At 43.9% G+C, this 15,755-nt stretch overlaps 4 protein-coding genes across 4 annotated transcripts; 3 read left to right on the top strand and 1 right to left on the bottom strand.

The window, feature by feature from the left end:
- Positions 1 to 2,852, bottom strand: H6S33_011428 (uncharacterized protein; the record flags this gene model as incomplete). Its single annotated transcript, XM_044842788.1, has 12 exons — positions 1 to 332; positions 393 to 513; positions 571 to 742; positions 802 to 1,143; positions 1,204 to 1,223; positions 1,276 to 1,443; positions 1,500 to 1,588; positions 1,664 to 1,844; positions 1,909 to 2,025; positions 2,089 to 2,160; positions 2,301 to 2,590; positions 2,654 to 2,852. 12 exons carry the CDS (start codon positions 2,850 to 2,852, stop codon positions 1 to 3), a joined length of 2,103 nt encoding a protein of 700 aa, XP_044696196.1.
- A 5,670-nt stretch (positions 2,853 to 8,522) lies between these two features.
- Positions 8,523 to 9,641, top strand: H6S33_011427 (uncharacterized protein; the record flags this gene model as incomplete). Its single annotated transcript, XM_044842787.1, has 4 exons — positions 8,523 to 8,528; positions 8,641 to 8,739; positions 8,889 to 9,376; positions 9,446 to 9,641. The coding sequence occupies 4 exons, from the start codon at positions 8,523 to 8,525 to the stop codon at positions 9,639 to 9,641; spliced, it is 789 nt and encodes a 262-aa protein (XP_044696195.1).
- Positions 9,642 to 10,410: 769 nt separating this feature from the next.
- H6S33_011426 (uncharacterized protein) lies at positions 10,411 to 11,006 on the top strand (the record flags this gene model as incomplete). The annotated part of the gene is made up of 3 exons (XM_044842786.1): positions 10,411 to 10,511; positions 10,568 to 10,781; positions 10,839 to 11,006. 3 exons carry the CDS (start codon positions 10,411 to 10,413, stop codon positions 11,004 to 11,006), a joined length of 483 nt encoding a protein of 160 aa, XP_044696194.1.
- A 3,719-nt stretch (positions 11,007 to 14,725) lies between these two features.
- On the top strand, positions 14,726 to 15,523 carry H6S33_011425 (uncharacterized protein; the record flags this gene model as incomplete). Its single annotated transcript, XM_044842785.1, has 1 exon — positions 14,726 to 15,523. One exon carries the CDS (start codon positions 14,726 to 14,728, stop codon positions 15,521 to 15,523), a length of 798 nt encoding a protein of 265 aa, XP_044696193.1.
- Positions 15,524 to 15,755: the final 232 nt, after the last annotated feature.

The raw sequence follows: 15,755 nt of genomic DNA, 5'->3' as shown, positions 1-15,755 counted from the left end.
TTAAACAAAGACAGTACCACGTCGAGTTTTCTTTATGATCCGGCGTCTCCGTAGCCTTGGGGTGCTGGTTTTGTCTCGTACAATTCCGGCTCTCTCTAAAGATTTTGTCTCCTGGCAGGAAGTACTACTCTTCGGATACATCGAATCCTCCTCTCCGTCGTACCAGCCCTCGGGAAAGTGCTTCTTCACAGTGATGTCCTCACCAATATCGAGATGGTGACGCGTACCCGATGGATCCACTCGAACACCATACACCACACGGCCTTCAAAGGTACTGGATATTTCTTGGCCTGTGAGATAGCAACCATTTGGTCCAAGACGTTCGACAATTGCTACAAATTTCCCAACATTAGTAAGAGTTGACTTATGCCTAAAACCAAGGGCACTCTCACGTCTAAGTAATCTTGCCGTGGCTAGATAAGAGTCGGCCTTGCAGATGACCGTAGTTGACCATAAGATGACCATCAACCCCATGATTAATTGTGCCAGCAAAATTCCCCCAAGTATCGCAATCTACGGGTTGGATTAACACAAGAATTATATAGACGAGATAATTTTCCTAGTACTAACCGTTTCTGGCCATTTAATCTTCAATAGCACACCAATCGCAGGCTTATTCCCCTGGGCTTTGATGGTCGATGACCCAAATTGATCACGGGATGCAATTACTCCGCACGCAAATTGGCCGCCTAACTCAGCCATACGTTCTGCATCCCCTTCCACACGTTCACCCCACATTGTCCTGCCCTCTTGGTTAGAAACACATATTGACAGGATTTTTTTTTTTGAATTTAATCTCACCCTTCATAGTAACCAACAGAAGCCCATGAGGTATTGTATCCGTTCGCATATCCTTGAGAACCGATCGCACCTGCCGCGATGACTGCCATTCGATCTGGAAGATGGTGTTCGGGAATTTTGGCGTTGTGCACTTCTGAAATGTCAATTGTACATGAGAAATAGGATCCGTATTCGTTTGAATCGCTATTCTGGTCATCCTCGTCATCATCATCTCGTTTCTCAATATCGGCATCTAGGTTGGGGTCGTATGGAAGATATTGGATAGCAGCCATGGCAGCGCATCTAGGTCCACAGTACCATTCGGCATTTCCCAATAAATCACTTCGTAGGTTCAACCAAGTTCTAAAGTAAGACTGTTAGTTTCCTCTGTATGGAAATGGTGGAATTTATTTATAAACCCACGTTACGCCGCGTGAATGATACTAGATCCTTGTTAATGATTTCAACAGCGAATAGTAAACAGAATGCACATACCCCGACATCTTTAAGCTCTATTTCTTCAGTACCATTACGATATGTGATAGAATCTGTAGTGCCATTTTGGCCCTTTATCACAGGAAAATAATTGCAAGTCGTAGAGACCGTAATATACCGGTCCGATTTGTGTGATATGGCTTGGTTAGTTGGGCTATATTCCCGGAACTATGTTTATATCAGAATATATCCCTGTCGTACTTCAAATACGTCCAGATGCCTACATAGTAACGCCATTGTCCATCGTGATTTTCAAGAACATGAGCAAATTCACCAAAGTGAGATTCCTCTGAATTACCAAGTAATATTGAAGCTGAAGGCGTAGATTTAGGTCAGCCCCTCTATGCATCAAAAGTCAATGTCTCCAGCCAGCCGCAACAGAACTTACATAAGCCCCAAGCATGAGCTGTAGAATACTCGGCGCCTGGTGCCGGTTTCTCACTTGTATCATTCGAGGGCCAAAAGTACGACAGGTCACTGATGGCCACTTGTCCTGGAGTAGAAAAAAATGCGTCGGCACTATCATAGCTGTATGTTAACCCCGTAAGAGCAACAGAAAGTCTCCCAATCTGTTAAACATATTGTTAGGTCTTTGTGTATGCAATGCTAAGCACAAAAGCCGGTGATACTTACACAGTTAATGAGAAGCCATAAGAAGCAAAGGAACGCTCGCAGCGGTCGGCCTTTCAAACTATGGAGGCCGAAACGGAAAACCTTTATCAAACTAGATATTCCTAGAATAAAGTCCACCTATCGCACAATCAATCAGTGACCTAACTCATAAACTATTGTTTCCGGGCGGGTAATGCATACTTCTTCTAATGAATGAGACTTCCTTGATAGTAGCTTCCATCGGATGATAGTTGCCATCCCTTTGAATGAACCCTGGTATTATCAAGAAAAGGTTACGGTTAGCTCTAAGAAATTTGCTATCAAATAGAAACGTGTGCAAGATTGTGAAGATTTTAAAGATATCATTTCGTAAATGACCACTTCTCCAATTAAAATAGCAAGTCAAAACATACGGCAAGATTTAGTCCCAGTGTTAAATATAGACCTGTGGACAAAGCGTTGAACCATCTTTTCTGGGATTTGTCCAAAATCATAACCTTTTCAAACTCATAAAATGTGACCAACATGCCTGCGGAAAGTACGAAAGTAGCGAACCATCTCAAGAGTATCTTCCAGAGTAGGTGAAAAAACTGCTTCTTTGCCGAGTGCTGTCGGGCTAAGTGAGACTGGGTCTCCCTATTCATTGTACTGAAATGTGTTTGTAGCTCTTCAGGGTTTTGGGGTTTCCATTGCGGCGGTATGGCTAGACACATGAATGTTAAGTTTTATGAATATTTGAATAGATCGAAAAATAGAGGATTCCTACCGTTCCCGCATCTTCTCTGGAAGTCTTCCGTAACACGTCGAGATATACGAAGATCTGGATCCGAGTCGGGATCTTCCTCTCCTCGGGGGTGTACGTGGACAACACCGTCTATACTTCTCATTTCACCCTCGTCTGGATGTATACTCACTCTTCTGTATCCACTAGCCGACCGAACAGAAGGCCTGGGCTCCAAAGACATTACTGCAAATCACGAATGAACGGAGAAACCCTTGATTCTTGCGTGTTAATTTGTCGGCGACTAAGACAAAAAAGTTGAGAAACGAGAAAGTTGCGCCGGAAATTGATTTATAATAGGATGAAGAGAAAAAAGATTGGAAGAGAGGGTTTATGTGATTGAGGGGAGGGGGGGAGGACAGCTAGTAGAAATAAAAAATCCTCCTGTCTTGCCTACAGCCAAAACCGGTGCTATCCCGAGCTGGTGATACGCTGCAATTGATCTCTAATCCTGAAAGCCACGTTCTATGTATGTACCGCTCCCCGATTGGCGAATTGTAGCCCCGAGGGGATAGGTAGAGTAGGTACATAGTCCCGACTGGGGGGTGCATACGGAAGTCCTTCTAGATCTGAGGGTGCGGCTGAAAAGCTTAGGTTTGATTTCTGCATGCCGAGTCAAGCTTTGGGGTCTCACTTCTCGAAGGCGCACGCTGAAACGCCCCAGTTCAACGACATCTCTTACATACATCCTTTGGATATCTCCGCCACAAACATGGTGTCCAGTACAGCCATGCATCTGTACCTACGGACAGGTTTCGAATCTTTGAAATACGAGTAATCCTGCTGCCGTGCGAGCCGGATGAGTTTACACAATTGTCTGAGATTCCATTCAATATTTTCATCCACTCATCTACGGTCGATCAAAAGCAATCACCCCCGTTTGGTTGCAAAAACACAACACGAAGTCAGACAAGAGTAGGCGCTACAGGTAGTTACGTCGATCGATTTATGAGATATGTTGACTACTCCTACACGCATGTACACACATGTAATATATTGACTACTTCATGTACCTACATGTACTCTAGAGTACATTCATAGATATGTAGGTACATGTATATACAAACGGCACTTACACATCCATCTCATCAGACTAGAATAGGTTAGGTCTAGTATGCCGATAAATATAACCACACTTAAATAGAGTACTGACATGGGCAATCTTTAATTTGACATTATACCATCAATCCTGGACTATTCCCATAGGATACATTTAATTATAATGGAGCGCTTACCAAGTACTCGGAGCAGGTAAAAAGTACCGGACAATGCAAGTTTTGTCTCTGGGCTTTTTTGCAGTAGCTCACGCCTAGCACGCGCACCCATTGGTGAACCAAAAACCTGCATTGTCCGGTACTTTTTACCTGCCCCGAGTATGTGGTTCATTTTCACCAAACGTGTATGTACATCTCAACTTACAGCTGCTTAGGTCGTCTTCTTAAACTTTGAAGTCACAGTAATCCATGTCAACTCTATGTCTAACTACATACATGGTCCCGGCCAGTTCAGGTGCCAAGCTAGCTCGGTCATCTTTGCGACCCAAGCTAGACTTTAATATCAAGAGGAATTTCCCCCCCTCTTTTTTTTTTTTTTTTTTTCCTTCCAGACGGGACTTGAAATTGAAGTCCAGGATAAATAAAGCCTCCGCGTCTAGACTTTTGAGAGCATCAAATCCTTGCCAGTTCCCATGTATATATTTACCACTGATATATCTGATTACCGAAATTCTCGACAATATCTCACCATAACCCCGAAATTTGCTCTCCCTAAGATCGATGCTCTACATTTAGTTGTGTTATAATAAGCAATGCCTACATGTACATGTAGGTACTTAACGGACAGGTATGCGCTCCCTTGTTGATTCAATGTGCTAGCCTTCGATCAGTTCTCAACATTCGTAAATAGACGCTTTTGGTCGGGCCCACGACAAGATTTTGTATGTATTTATACACGGGGCTGCAGGGGGTGATAGTTTAGCATCGCGAGAACAGAATGATTGGAGTATCTATCCGACTTGAAGTTTTTCTGTTTCCTGGAGATCTACTAGTGCTGATTACAGCGTCGCATAAGCCGATACGCGTACCATGCTTACTCAGGGCTTGTATGCTGCGAACGATCGCTCTATCAGGGCTTGGACTGCACTGCATAAGGGCCGAAAGCTCCAAATGGGGGAACCGCCCCGAAATCTTACGCTTTTTTCTAGTGGAGGAGAGATTTCGACACAAGATAAAAATATGAGACTGTCTCAACGTTACAACACGACGCTAAAAGGATCATCGAGCTATCAGGTCTCACTCAAAAGCCCTGCCTCCTAATAGTACTCTCCCCTAGGTAGTTTATTTATAAATAAGCCTAATAAATAAAATTAATAATAAAGGTTTTTGGCTGACAACAATTGGGATATTGGTGAGCAGGAGAGAGATTTCTCATTGTTATCCAAGTCCTCGAGTTTAGATTAAACACCCGTCTCTGTTATCGGCTCGCAATATCTTGGCATATGCACAATATGTTCTTAAACACATTGTCCAATTAATGATAATATCCGCACACCATCCTGACAGCCCTATGGGCATCTAAGTTGAACCCGTGATAACAGGACCTCAGTTCCCGGAAGGTGCCGGATACGATAGGATACTTGACGATATCTTATCTTGGCACGTTTTCTACCAACTTTGTATGTAGAACAGATCCAATCTGTACTTGCTTACTAGCATATAAGCCAGAAAACGCTAAAGACCAAAGATTGATTGTATGGCAGAACGGCACTTCAGTACTTCCATTTTCTGGTTCATACATATATGTTGGTAAGCAAGTAAGTATCTGACAAAAAGAGCGTGGAATGTGCCAAGGCGCTTCTATAGCTCTAGTCATTCTGAATATGTATGACTTAGCGCCTTGTGCCCAAGAGCAGAGAGAGCTCCAGAGTGGTTCTTGCACTTTTGAAATATTCTAATGGGCTGCACTTACCCCGCGGCCGCCTAGCTCCGCATGGACACTGCCTCAGTTTTCTTCTGTTCACAAGTTCTCTATGTTATATGTAGGGCCGCTGTACGTGACCCATAGAAGCGAACCACTGGTCCAGATACGGGAAGAAATTTAAAACTGTGCACACGACCACTCGTCATAACCCAGGATGGGATTTGTTCTGATTTCTGTTTTTGGACCAGCCAAGTTGAACACGTCAATAGCCATTTCCGCGTCGATTTAGAAGTCGCCGACTACTCCTCTATCGTCAGCTTACTGCAGTTGAGAAAAGTCTCTGCTGGACCAGTTGTGATCAATTGATTGCAAGTTATGTTTACCCGAAACGGCCGGATCTAAACCCTATAGAATGCTGCCGGTTCTATGGCCATCTAGCATAGGAGTAGTTTGTTTCGGTGAGGGCTGGAGTAGCCAATGATATCACGATATTTGGTCTGATGTTAAATATCAATATCCATTCCCGGGGTTATCCTTGAGAGAGCTAACAGGACTCGAAGTTTCAGGCCCTGAATGCCACGTCTATCAATGGTATCGTTGCACAGATACAAGATAAGTAGGGAAAGTGTTGTCGATGAATGCGAGTGATAGACTATGACTAAGTCATACTATATGGTTTCTCAAATTCGGTTTCTCTCTCGCATGTACTAGCCTGATAATTAAATATGGCCGTAGGAAATGATCGAAACTGTAAGTCAGAATGATTTGTAAGCTCTGGAGCATGTTGTGAAGTAATGTTTATTCACTCCGGGTGATCATAGCAAAGCCGTTCCATATTCTCGCGGCGTAAAGGAAGGTTGCAGACGATTCCAGTATATGTAGTTTATCCGAGATCCAAAGAAATATAAGATCGATTCCGGCAAAAACGTTGCATGATAGGTAGTATGGGTAATGACATAAGATATGAGTCAACTGTTCTGACTCAGGGGGTGAAAAACGTATAAAGCTGGGTAATTTGTTAATCTACTGGAGCGTCAACTAACACTTTGCCATCGCATATGTATCTGAGTGCTCGAAAACATAAGTACAGCTACGAAGTATGGTCATTCTCAGATGATTTTGTACCACCGTACCCCATTACTATCCGAGATAATAGGTTATATTCACGATATGAGTAGTAAATGTTTAGGATTGATTTAGGCCGACTCGGGAATTCTAATGACTTAGAGTCATCACCGTTTAATTATGACAGACTCCTCAACCTCTTGAAGGACTTCCACTGAGGACTCGAACTTAAACTGCACGATGGTAGGGATCGAGGTTTCTACCGAGTTCAAAACTAATGACAGCTCCCGCCATGAATTCCGGCGTACCAAACGGCGTCGAAATCTCCCACTTCTGGATTAAGTAACTAATCAGATTATTAGCAGGCAAGGTAATATATATTGGTCGTCTAAAGAGATTTTCGGCGGTGGACTACCAAGGTTGTGGCTCGGGTCCTAGTGAGTGTTTCATGAGTCCCGCAATATCCCTAGCCCCCCAAGCAACCCGGGAGAGCCATGAAGTTCAGGACTCAACATCGGAATTCACGAGTCAGCTTCGAACTATCGACACTAGCCACCAAGGCGTTCAATCCATGTTTCCATATTTGCCAGATAGAAACATATATCTTTTTCAAGCTCCTTGGATAGTTTCGAAGTTCAATTTCACACCATATTCATCCAACTTTACTAATCATAAGACCGAGAACCATCCAACAACGTTCTTCAAGTCTTGTGCAGTGGATACATAGCTCTGAGGTATAAGTGCTTGAAGTTGTTGTCAGAAGTGGTGAACTAGCTGGAGGAAGTAGAAGTGATGGAGTTATGTTGACGACAATTAGGATGTGTGAGCTTTGAACCCTGTAACTAAGCTGTTGATCAAGCTGTGTAGAAGGATCGAAAATGGCAGGCACCGTGAGAGTGTCTTCGGATAATAACTCTGCTCGGGATCTGAGAGCCACAGCACCCTTGGTCGTAGTTGGAACTTGGCCCCTCAAAAGATTATAGTGTGAGCCTAGTACAGGAGAAATGTTGAATGATGTTTCTCTCCCAACCCACGTGTACGATAGCTCGCGATCAGTTAGCTATGAAAACGGGTTTTATGCTCGAGGAATCAGACATGTACATCGCGCATGCGCACTCTCACCTTCAGGTGAATAAACATCTGTATCTATCCTCAAGCAGCCGAATAGCAGCTCTATTAATGGCACAGTTAATGTCAGGCTCTAGGCAAGCTGGGATCGGGAGTTGACGGCCCGGCCAACCAAGGATAAACGTGGGGAAGGGCATGATGTCACAAGGCCACCCATGCCAATGGGCGATTGAATGTTCTTGAATAAACGCTGATATGTGCTGAATAGTACCCGCAAAGTGGTTCTACCTCGGATGGTCTCCCTAAAGCGCCCGACCGTACCGATTACCACCTTCTACACAGCTCCAATTATATTCATCCCAATCATGTCGCCCATTTCTAGCACGCCTGCCTGTTAAACATCTAGCCCTCACGGATCAGCATACCAATATACCATCAGCATATCTAAGGGGGTTGTCTATTTTCTGTATGTACCGCCAAAGGCGTTACAAGAAGTACCTATAGAGCAGTGCCGATAAACTAGAGTACAAAGAAAGCCAGTCCATAATACTAGGTAGTAAATTCACACCACACCATTCTATTTCCAAGATCCGGGATTACGTGTGGTCCAGCTGTCCTCACCCCCTACAAATCCTCAGCACATCCCCTGAGTTGCTGCTACTGCTTCATCAGCCGACCAACAACCTTCACAACCCTACAAACCTCCTCCCAATCCTTATCCTCCTCTAGCAATCTTACCTACTCCTCACTTACGATAACCTTAATCAAACCATCCTCCCACTTTCAACAGACCTTACTCAACATGAAGGTTAGTATTTAGAGCTTCCGATCATTGTCATGCACCTCGGTTGCACATCACCTGCACCGTTGGCATCTCCCCTCAAAAGTTCCCCTGAGCTGACACCTGCACCTTCCAACAGTTCCTACCACTCCGCGAGTTGGATGTTATCAATCGCGCCCTCGTCTTCGACACACCAGACTGTCGAGTCGTTGGCGGCTGTGACATTTACACCACCAAGGTCGCTATGCCCAGCTCATTCTGAATATTCTTATAAAGAAAGAAGAAAGAAAAAAAAACAATAGAATGAAATACATAAAGCTTGTTTACAGCTCGATATCAAGCTAACATATTGCCCATTCTTTATTACCTGGGCACCGATTTATTCAGGCCGCCGGCGCTGATAAGAAATTATACAAAAATATTTCCAACACTATCACCAACCGCTATGAAGCCGACCTGAGACTATCGGAGTCTCTATCGCCCCCAAAATCAAGTGCGACCTCAGCGGCAACCCTCGGTGGTAAGAATCAGTCGAAAGCAGTTTATCAAACCCTCCATTCGCCGTTTGGACCTCTCGACCAGATCTCTGCTCGGCGCACTTTTGCTTATCTTATCGCAACCCTGAACGCTTCCCACTCAGACTACGACTTCTCAACAGTTCTAAAACCCTCCGACTTTAGGCGCGAGAGACATCTAAGACCAGTTATGAACAACTTCAATACCACGCTCTTTAATCTTGGCGTGAATCCCTCTAAAGCCTTACCTAAAATGTGGGACACTATCGATAAGGAGATGGACCTTCTCAGTTGCAACATATACACCTACTCGCCTGACGATGTCTCGGACGACCCGTATGGCGAGGAGGGTCTCATATGGTCCACAAACCTCTTTTTCTTTAACAAGCATAAAAAGAGAGTTTGTTACTTATATTTAAGAGGGCTTAGCTCGTTATCGCACTCGCCGATGGAGATCAACAGGGTGGGCGGATGGAGGGCAGATATGGGCGGTGTAAGTTCCGGACAAGAAGGGTGGGACGATAGTGACGACGATGTGTTTGACGATGAATTTCAAGAGAGTTCAAGTGTCTGGGGAGGAGATGAATATGACGACGACGGGTTCTTGGAAACAATGGAAGTCTAAAGAGTGCAACTAACAAGCAGAATTGGGGATTGCAGTACTCTGTGCCGGGTAGTGAGTATAGTTGTTTGCATCTTTTCATGTTCTTTTTTTCCTTTCGTTTTTGTCTTTGCCTCCATTGGTTATTGTCCACCGCATGATTTCCGACTTGTTCTGCGTGCATTGATATTTTTGTTTTTCTTCCATTATGTTGTCTCCTCTGTTTGTTAAGGCAATAGCAGTGCTATGTCTTATTTCAACTTGTTAGGGGTTAAGGGGATAGGCGGGTCTGGTTTCGGTTCGGTTCGGTTGGGTATATGGCGTTTCAATGCTTCGGTGAGAGCGGGCGTTGAAATTTGGGGAGGGGCACTGCCCTTTACTTCTTATTCTTTATTGCTTTTGACCTTTACCTTTTACGTTTATTTTATTTTCTTGTTTATGTCGTTTGTATTAACGAGTGCGGGGTGGAGAGGGGATGCGGTATCAGCGATAATGATAATTAAGCGTCTTTTTTTTTTTTTTTTTTCCCCTTTCCATTTCATTGAGTGGGCGAGGAATTGGGGGTTTGCCTGGGCTGTCAATGATAGGACTTCAGGCAACCAGGTACTTTTATCTCAAGGTCAGGCGGACAAGCACTCGATCCCTGAATCCATGCGGGTGGCCCAGTCCGCCAAGCCACTGACGTAGTTTCACCCAGTTGACGCCGTTTCACCCAGTTGACATCAACCAAAAACCCACCCGAAGACCATTTCCTAAGACTTTGGAATCTACCACTTGTAGATTCTTGGACAAAATGCTGCCCCGAATAGCCCCCAAAACTCCCCAACTTCTCCGACCGCACATTCGGACACTTACCGCCTCCACAAATGCCCTAAATAACCGTATTTATGACCCGTAAACACTTCTTCCATCCCTACGTGACATTGGCCCTCTTGCTAATATCACTGTAGTGTCCGCAATGATCACGACTTCCACACGCTTCTCCGCCTCACCACTACTACATCCATCCCCCTACTGACCCTCTGGACAACCTCCTACTGCTCCAGCTGCCGTGCAGTCAAGCCATTGCTCTCCGAGATCCTAGAGCGCCGTAATGTCGGTGTCGGGTTTGCGGAGATGGAGTTGGATGCGCCAGGGATGATGGACGTGGGGATGCGGTACACTGTATGTTTGGGATTTGATTTATGGATTGGGTAGCGGCTAATTTGAGGTCGTGCGTAGGTTAATAAGGTACCAACCCTGTTGGTATTTAGTCGGGGTGAAGTAAAGGAGAGAGTTGTAGACGGAAAAGTTTTGGCGGATCGGGCGGCGATGGAGGCTTTGGTAGAGAGGGTGGCGAGTGAGAGAGAAGTAGGAAGAGGATGGTTTACTGGTGTTTTTGGTGGGTAGATTAATATAGTACTTTATATTACGTATATGGTAGATGATCACAATATGTACTCATGTAATTAGTTAATGGAGCTTTTAGTTTTGAGGATGCAAGTACTTATAGCACTAGCTGTCGTCTAGATTGGTTAGAGGTCATTTCATTCCTTCTCATCGTCGATGGCATGATGCTGTAGCGCTGACAATGTGAGCTAGGCGAAGCGATACTTATTAAATATGGTAGATAGTACTGCGAGTGATGCGTTATGAATTACCAATCTTATCATGACCAATTAATGTGTAACCCTATAGCTATATATTATTGCTTAAGTATATCGCAAATATATAGCGGGTCCTTTTATCCCATAGTAGGATGAAAGTTGTCAAACTTGCGACCTGGACCGTGCACCACTTAATAAAAGAATTGTCTTGCTTTTACGGAACAGAGCCAATCAAGAATTTCCAACAATTACCACACTAGGCTAGTGATAGCTGGAAAATGGAGGTCGCAAGTTTGACAAGTTTCATCCTACCATGGGATAGCAGTGACCGAGTTTTGCTGGCCGCTGCCATGTCTAAGCCCAGATCATAATTACCATGCTCCACCATCTGCATGTAGTTTATAAAAGAGCGTTTATCCAAAGATGAAGGATCTAGCTAACTTCATATATGTAGTATATATACAGCCACTCATCAAAAGTGTTCGTGATTTAGTTTTAATGTCAGTGCGCAGTGTGGCGCACCCGTAACGTTGATGTTATTAATTAATGTTGAGATTTAAAACAACGAAAAATATATAATATAGTTCGTGACTATATATAAAAGAAGATAGGTCATTGATCTTATTCTTCATTGATTCCGGGCGCCATTGATCACTGGGAAAGTCTTCTCTTAGGGTTTTTTTGATGGTCCGCCAGGGTTACCTATGGAGAAATGTCTCACTCCGAAATCGGAATCACGAACACTTTTGCAGAGTGGCTGTACATGTATTCAGGGCTATAGCTGTAATGAAATGCAATATCCAGGATTATAATTTTCCATCTCTCGCGGCCTCAAACTACATGTAGTACTACGCGTCACTTAAAAATATGTTCATATTAACTTTATTCCGAAGTTTTACCTTCCGTTGCATACTCGTAATTTCATAGCGTTTCCGAATACGATAAATATTGTATGGTATACAAAAAGGTGGATTTGGCGCTTTTTTGTATGGTATGCAATAGCAGTCGTGTTCAGAAACGTCAGAATTTACAGTACATAACAAATTTGGTACCAATTTATTAATAGCGCACTGGAGGTTGCAACCCCGCGTTCGATATGCAAACCCGATCTAACCAGAAAGTGCTAATTGAAGCAAGCTTTCACTCGTCCGTGGTGGTTGACTTCAAATCATGGGATTAGCATTACGTACAAGAAATATCAAGCTCAACTCTTGAAAACCGGTCTGGCTAAGCAAGCATGTAGCTGAATGAACCATTTCATATAATAAACTATCTAGAATTTTCACGGGCATATTGTAGTAGAGGAGTACTCGTACTGGTGTTAAGGATTGTATTAGATACGAGATATCTTGCTTGGACCCGCAAATAGCGAGTAATATAGTATGCATAAACCCTAGCCCTAACCTAACCACATAGATTCCTCTCACCCCGACCATCAAATGTCCGGGTGAGTGGTGGAGTCGTCTACGCGCTATCACAACGCAGATATCAAGCAAATATGAATTTTAAGATAGGATAGTATTTGACAACGCCAGCCGGTATAAACAGTTATACATCTAGTCTGGAATTGGTTTCCTGACCGGCGCGGTCTACCAGCTTGGCCTTCACTTGAGCCATCATAGCTTCAACCACAATCTGCCACTCGTGGTCTTCGTCTTTTCTGATATTTGGTTGCCTTCTCTGCTGATTCTATCCAAAGATCATAGCTGTCGGACTTGTATTACCTTTATTTCATTATGGGCTAAATGGCAGTAGTTTCAAAATTTGTTTATTGTGGCCGATTTGCGTGATTGGGACGTGAACGTCCGGATCATTTTGATAACCTGCAAGATATTAAAAGCTAGCTTGTTTCATCATTGGTTCTTGAACGTAAGGACGAGAATGGGCCTCTGGTCGGGCCTTCATGCCCGGGCCCTTCCTTGGCCCTCTGGGCCTCGTATTTTTGAGCCCGTATTAGCTGGCCAGGCATCTGAACCTTTGAGTCCCAGGTAGGCTGGGTAAAGATGGCTTGAGGGATAATATGGGGGCAGATGGGGCTGAAGCAGCAAATATCATGAGATAGGGCGTTGGGGGGGTTAAAAGAATATATAGCGAAGTTCTATCTGTTCTCTCCCATCGACGAACTCCCCCCATACACGCTCAGCAGATCAGAAGAACTTAATATTTTCCTCCCAAATTTATATTAGGCCCAGGCTCATCTTTGAGGCTCGGGCCATGCCTCAGATTTTAATACTCGGGCCGGCCCATTTCAATTGCGTCCTTGCTTGAACATACGAATTTTGAAGTGGCCGGAAGCACAATTGCAACCAAACTGTATTATATATTTAGAAAATACAAGCATTTTCCGGCCTTTGGCCGGAGTAGGAACTGTTATGGCTTAAACAATATCAGTTTACCAACGCTTAAGATCACTGAAACCCCAAGATGCCCTGTGCACATATCTGATATACTATTTGGTTGACTCAAGGTATGTTGGAACCAATATCTACTGGCTGACTCAAACATATTTGATAGAATATCTACTAACTCCAACATATTTGATAGAATATCTACTTACTGACAAACATATTTGATAGAGAAAAAGAAAACCCCTCAAACCTGGCCAATCAAAACCTTTAAATAACACATTGCATATCGGTATATCTATATACTTATTAGATATAGATCTTGAGAGTTGTCCTAAGCCTTTGGAGATATATAATACAACACAGTAGGACCTACCTAGTCCTGAGTCAAGATTAAAGGGTCAACGGGATATATTATCCTCCGGCCCAAGCGCGAAAAGCGTGAAGAGGGGTGATATTAAGCGAGAGAGGCGGGGGAGATACTATGTATATAACGTACTCATGGATCGTAATACAACCTGTACATGCGTCATGTACCCTTCCTCCGCTTGCGTCCCAGCTTGCAATCGCCGAAATGAGTACATGTAACCAACGATAGAACTGCCATAAGTAACATTATGGATAAGGATATGTAGGTATCGAATATTTCATGACGTACCGGCGGATAGAATTGGAGTCAGAGTTACGGTTACAGTACAATCTCCTTATAAGGGTTCGGGTTATAAGGGTATTCGCCTTATGAGGGTAGGTGTTTGGGGCCCTCAATTGGCTTCGAAGGTACATATTTGCTCCTCCTATAAGGGTAGACGCCCTATAAGGGTACGACTTCGCGCCACTTTTGTACCCTTATAAGGAGATTGTACTGTACTAGACTGGGTCTACAACAAGCAAGCGTGCATAACAGCTTTACCTATATGACGTTACGGGTACTGTTTAATGTATACGTATGATATATATACGCGTACGTGGATTCCATCAAGATTAGGATCTATGTGGTCCTTTGAAAAAGGGTCAAAGACAAGGGAAGAAACACGATCATGGCTTAAAAATAATTGAAATGAACAAGTTGTCCACTTTTCTGATGAAATACTCCACTTAGTTCTCGTGTACATCAGTATTCAACCTCATCCATCGCCTTCCTCGCATTAACTACCACCCCAACCATTGCAACAATAAGATGTACCAGTATCTCTATATCCAATACATTTGTGGGTATGAACCTGCGACAGGGCAATGCGTCGTTATAGAATGTCCTGAGCCTAAACCCGGTGCCTCTCATGCTGGCAACCGTTATCACTGCATTTGCCGGCACCTCTTGGACGACGACCAATATCGAGGGTTCGAGCGCTGCCCGGAATGTTATGGTAATCTACCCGATAACTTGCAGTATACGGAGAAAATCAGTGAAAGAACTAGTGGTACAATAGACGGCGAGGAATATAATGAGAAAGAAGATATTATTGCTCTTCCCGACTCGGCATCTATGACCAGCTGCAGAGCTACTGAAGATGAGTGGGAAGACGATATCTCTCTCCAGACTTCGTATACAGACCTAAAGTCTCAAACGTTAAAAAGGCTAAAACGTCTACAGCAGAGAGCGGAGGTTTCTTTCCCGACTTGCCGTAGTACATGCACAGAGGGCGCCACCGATGTATCGGTATTAGATGGCTGCGACGATGGCCACGGAAACGGACGACAATCACCAGATCTAGATCTGATGTTTGAGCTGGAACTCGATTATCCCGATCCTGAGTCCACGGCGTACTTCTCGAAGGAGGTGAGCACGGATGAATCGGTTTGTAACTCTTTGGAGTGTATTGGAAAACCATGCACACGATCGTACCAGAAACTTTGGCATAGCTCTAATCTTGCCTATTCCTCCGCTTACTTCGGCGTAGCCCTATATAGATACCGGTCACCGGCGACATCGGCTGCCGTTCTTCCCTTTTTCATTCGGGGGGTGCAAACTGCCTGATTATTCTTTTTAAGCTCTAGAATTCCGGTTTAAACACGTTGTATGATGAATAGGAGGGAGTTTAGACCAAGGGAAAGTGTTTTGTCAATCTAACAATTGTTTAATTGTGTTGGATTAGGGTAGAAAGCCGGAGGATCATCGAAGTGTTTTGTACCTAGGTAAGTACTTGCTAAAGGAGTTACGCTAAGGTATTCTTTGTACATTCTAAGTATTCTTCTTCCTAAACGTCTGT

This window comes from Morchella sextelata, assembly GCF_020137385.1.
Source record: "Morchella sextelata strain SCLS chromosome Unknown scls_6, whole genome shotgun sequence".
In the NCBI taxonomy this organism is placed as follows: Eukaryota; Fungi; Ascomycota; class Pezizomycetes; order Pezizales; family Morchellaceae; genus Morchella; species Morchella sextelata.
The sequence above is the reverse complement of the archived record's forward strand: the minus strand, read 5'-3'. Positions and strand labels throughout refer to the sequence as shown.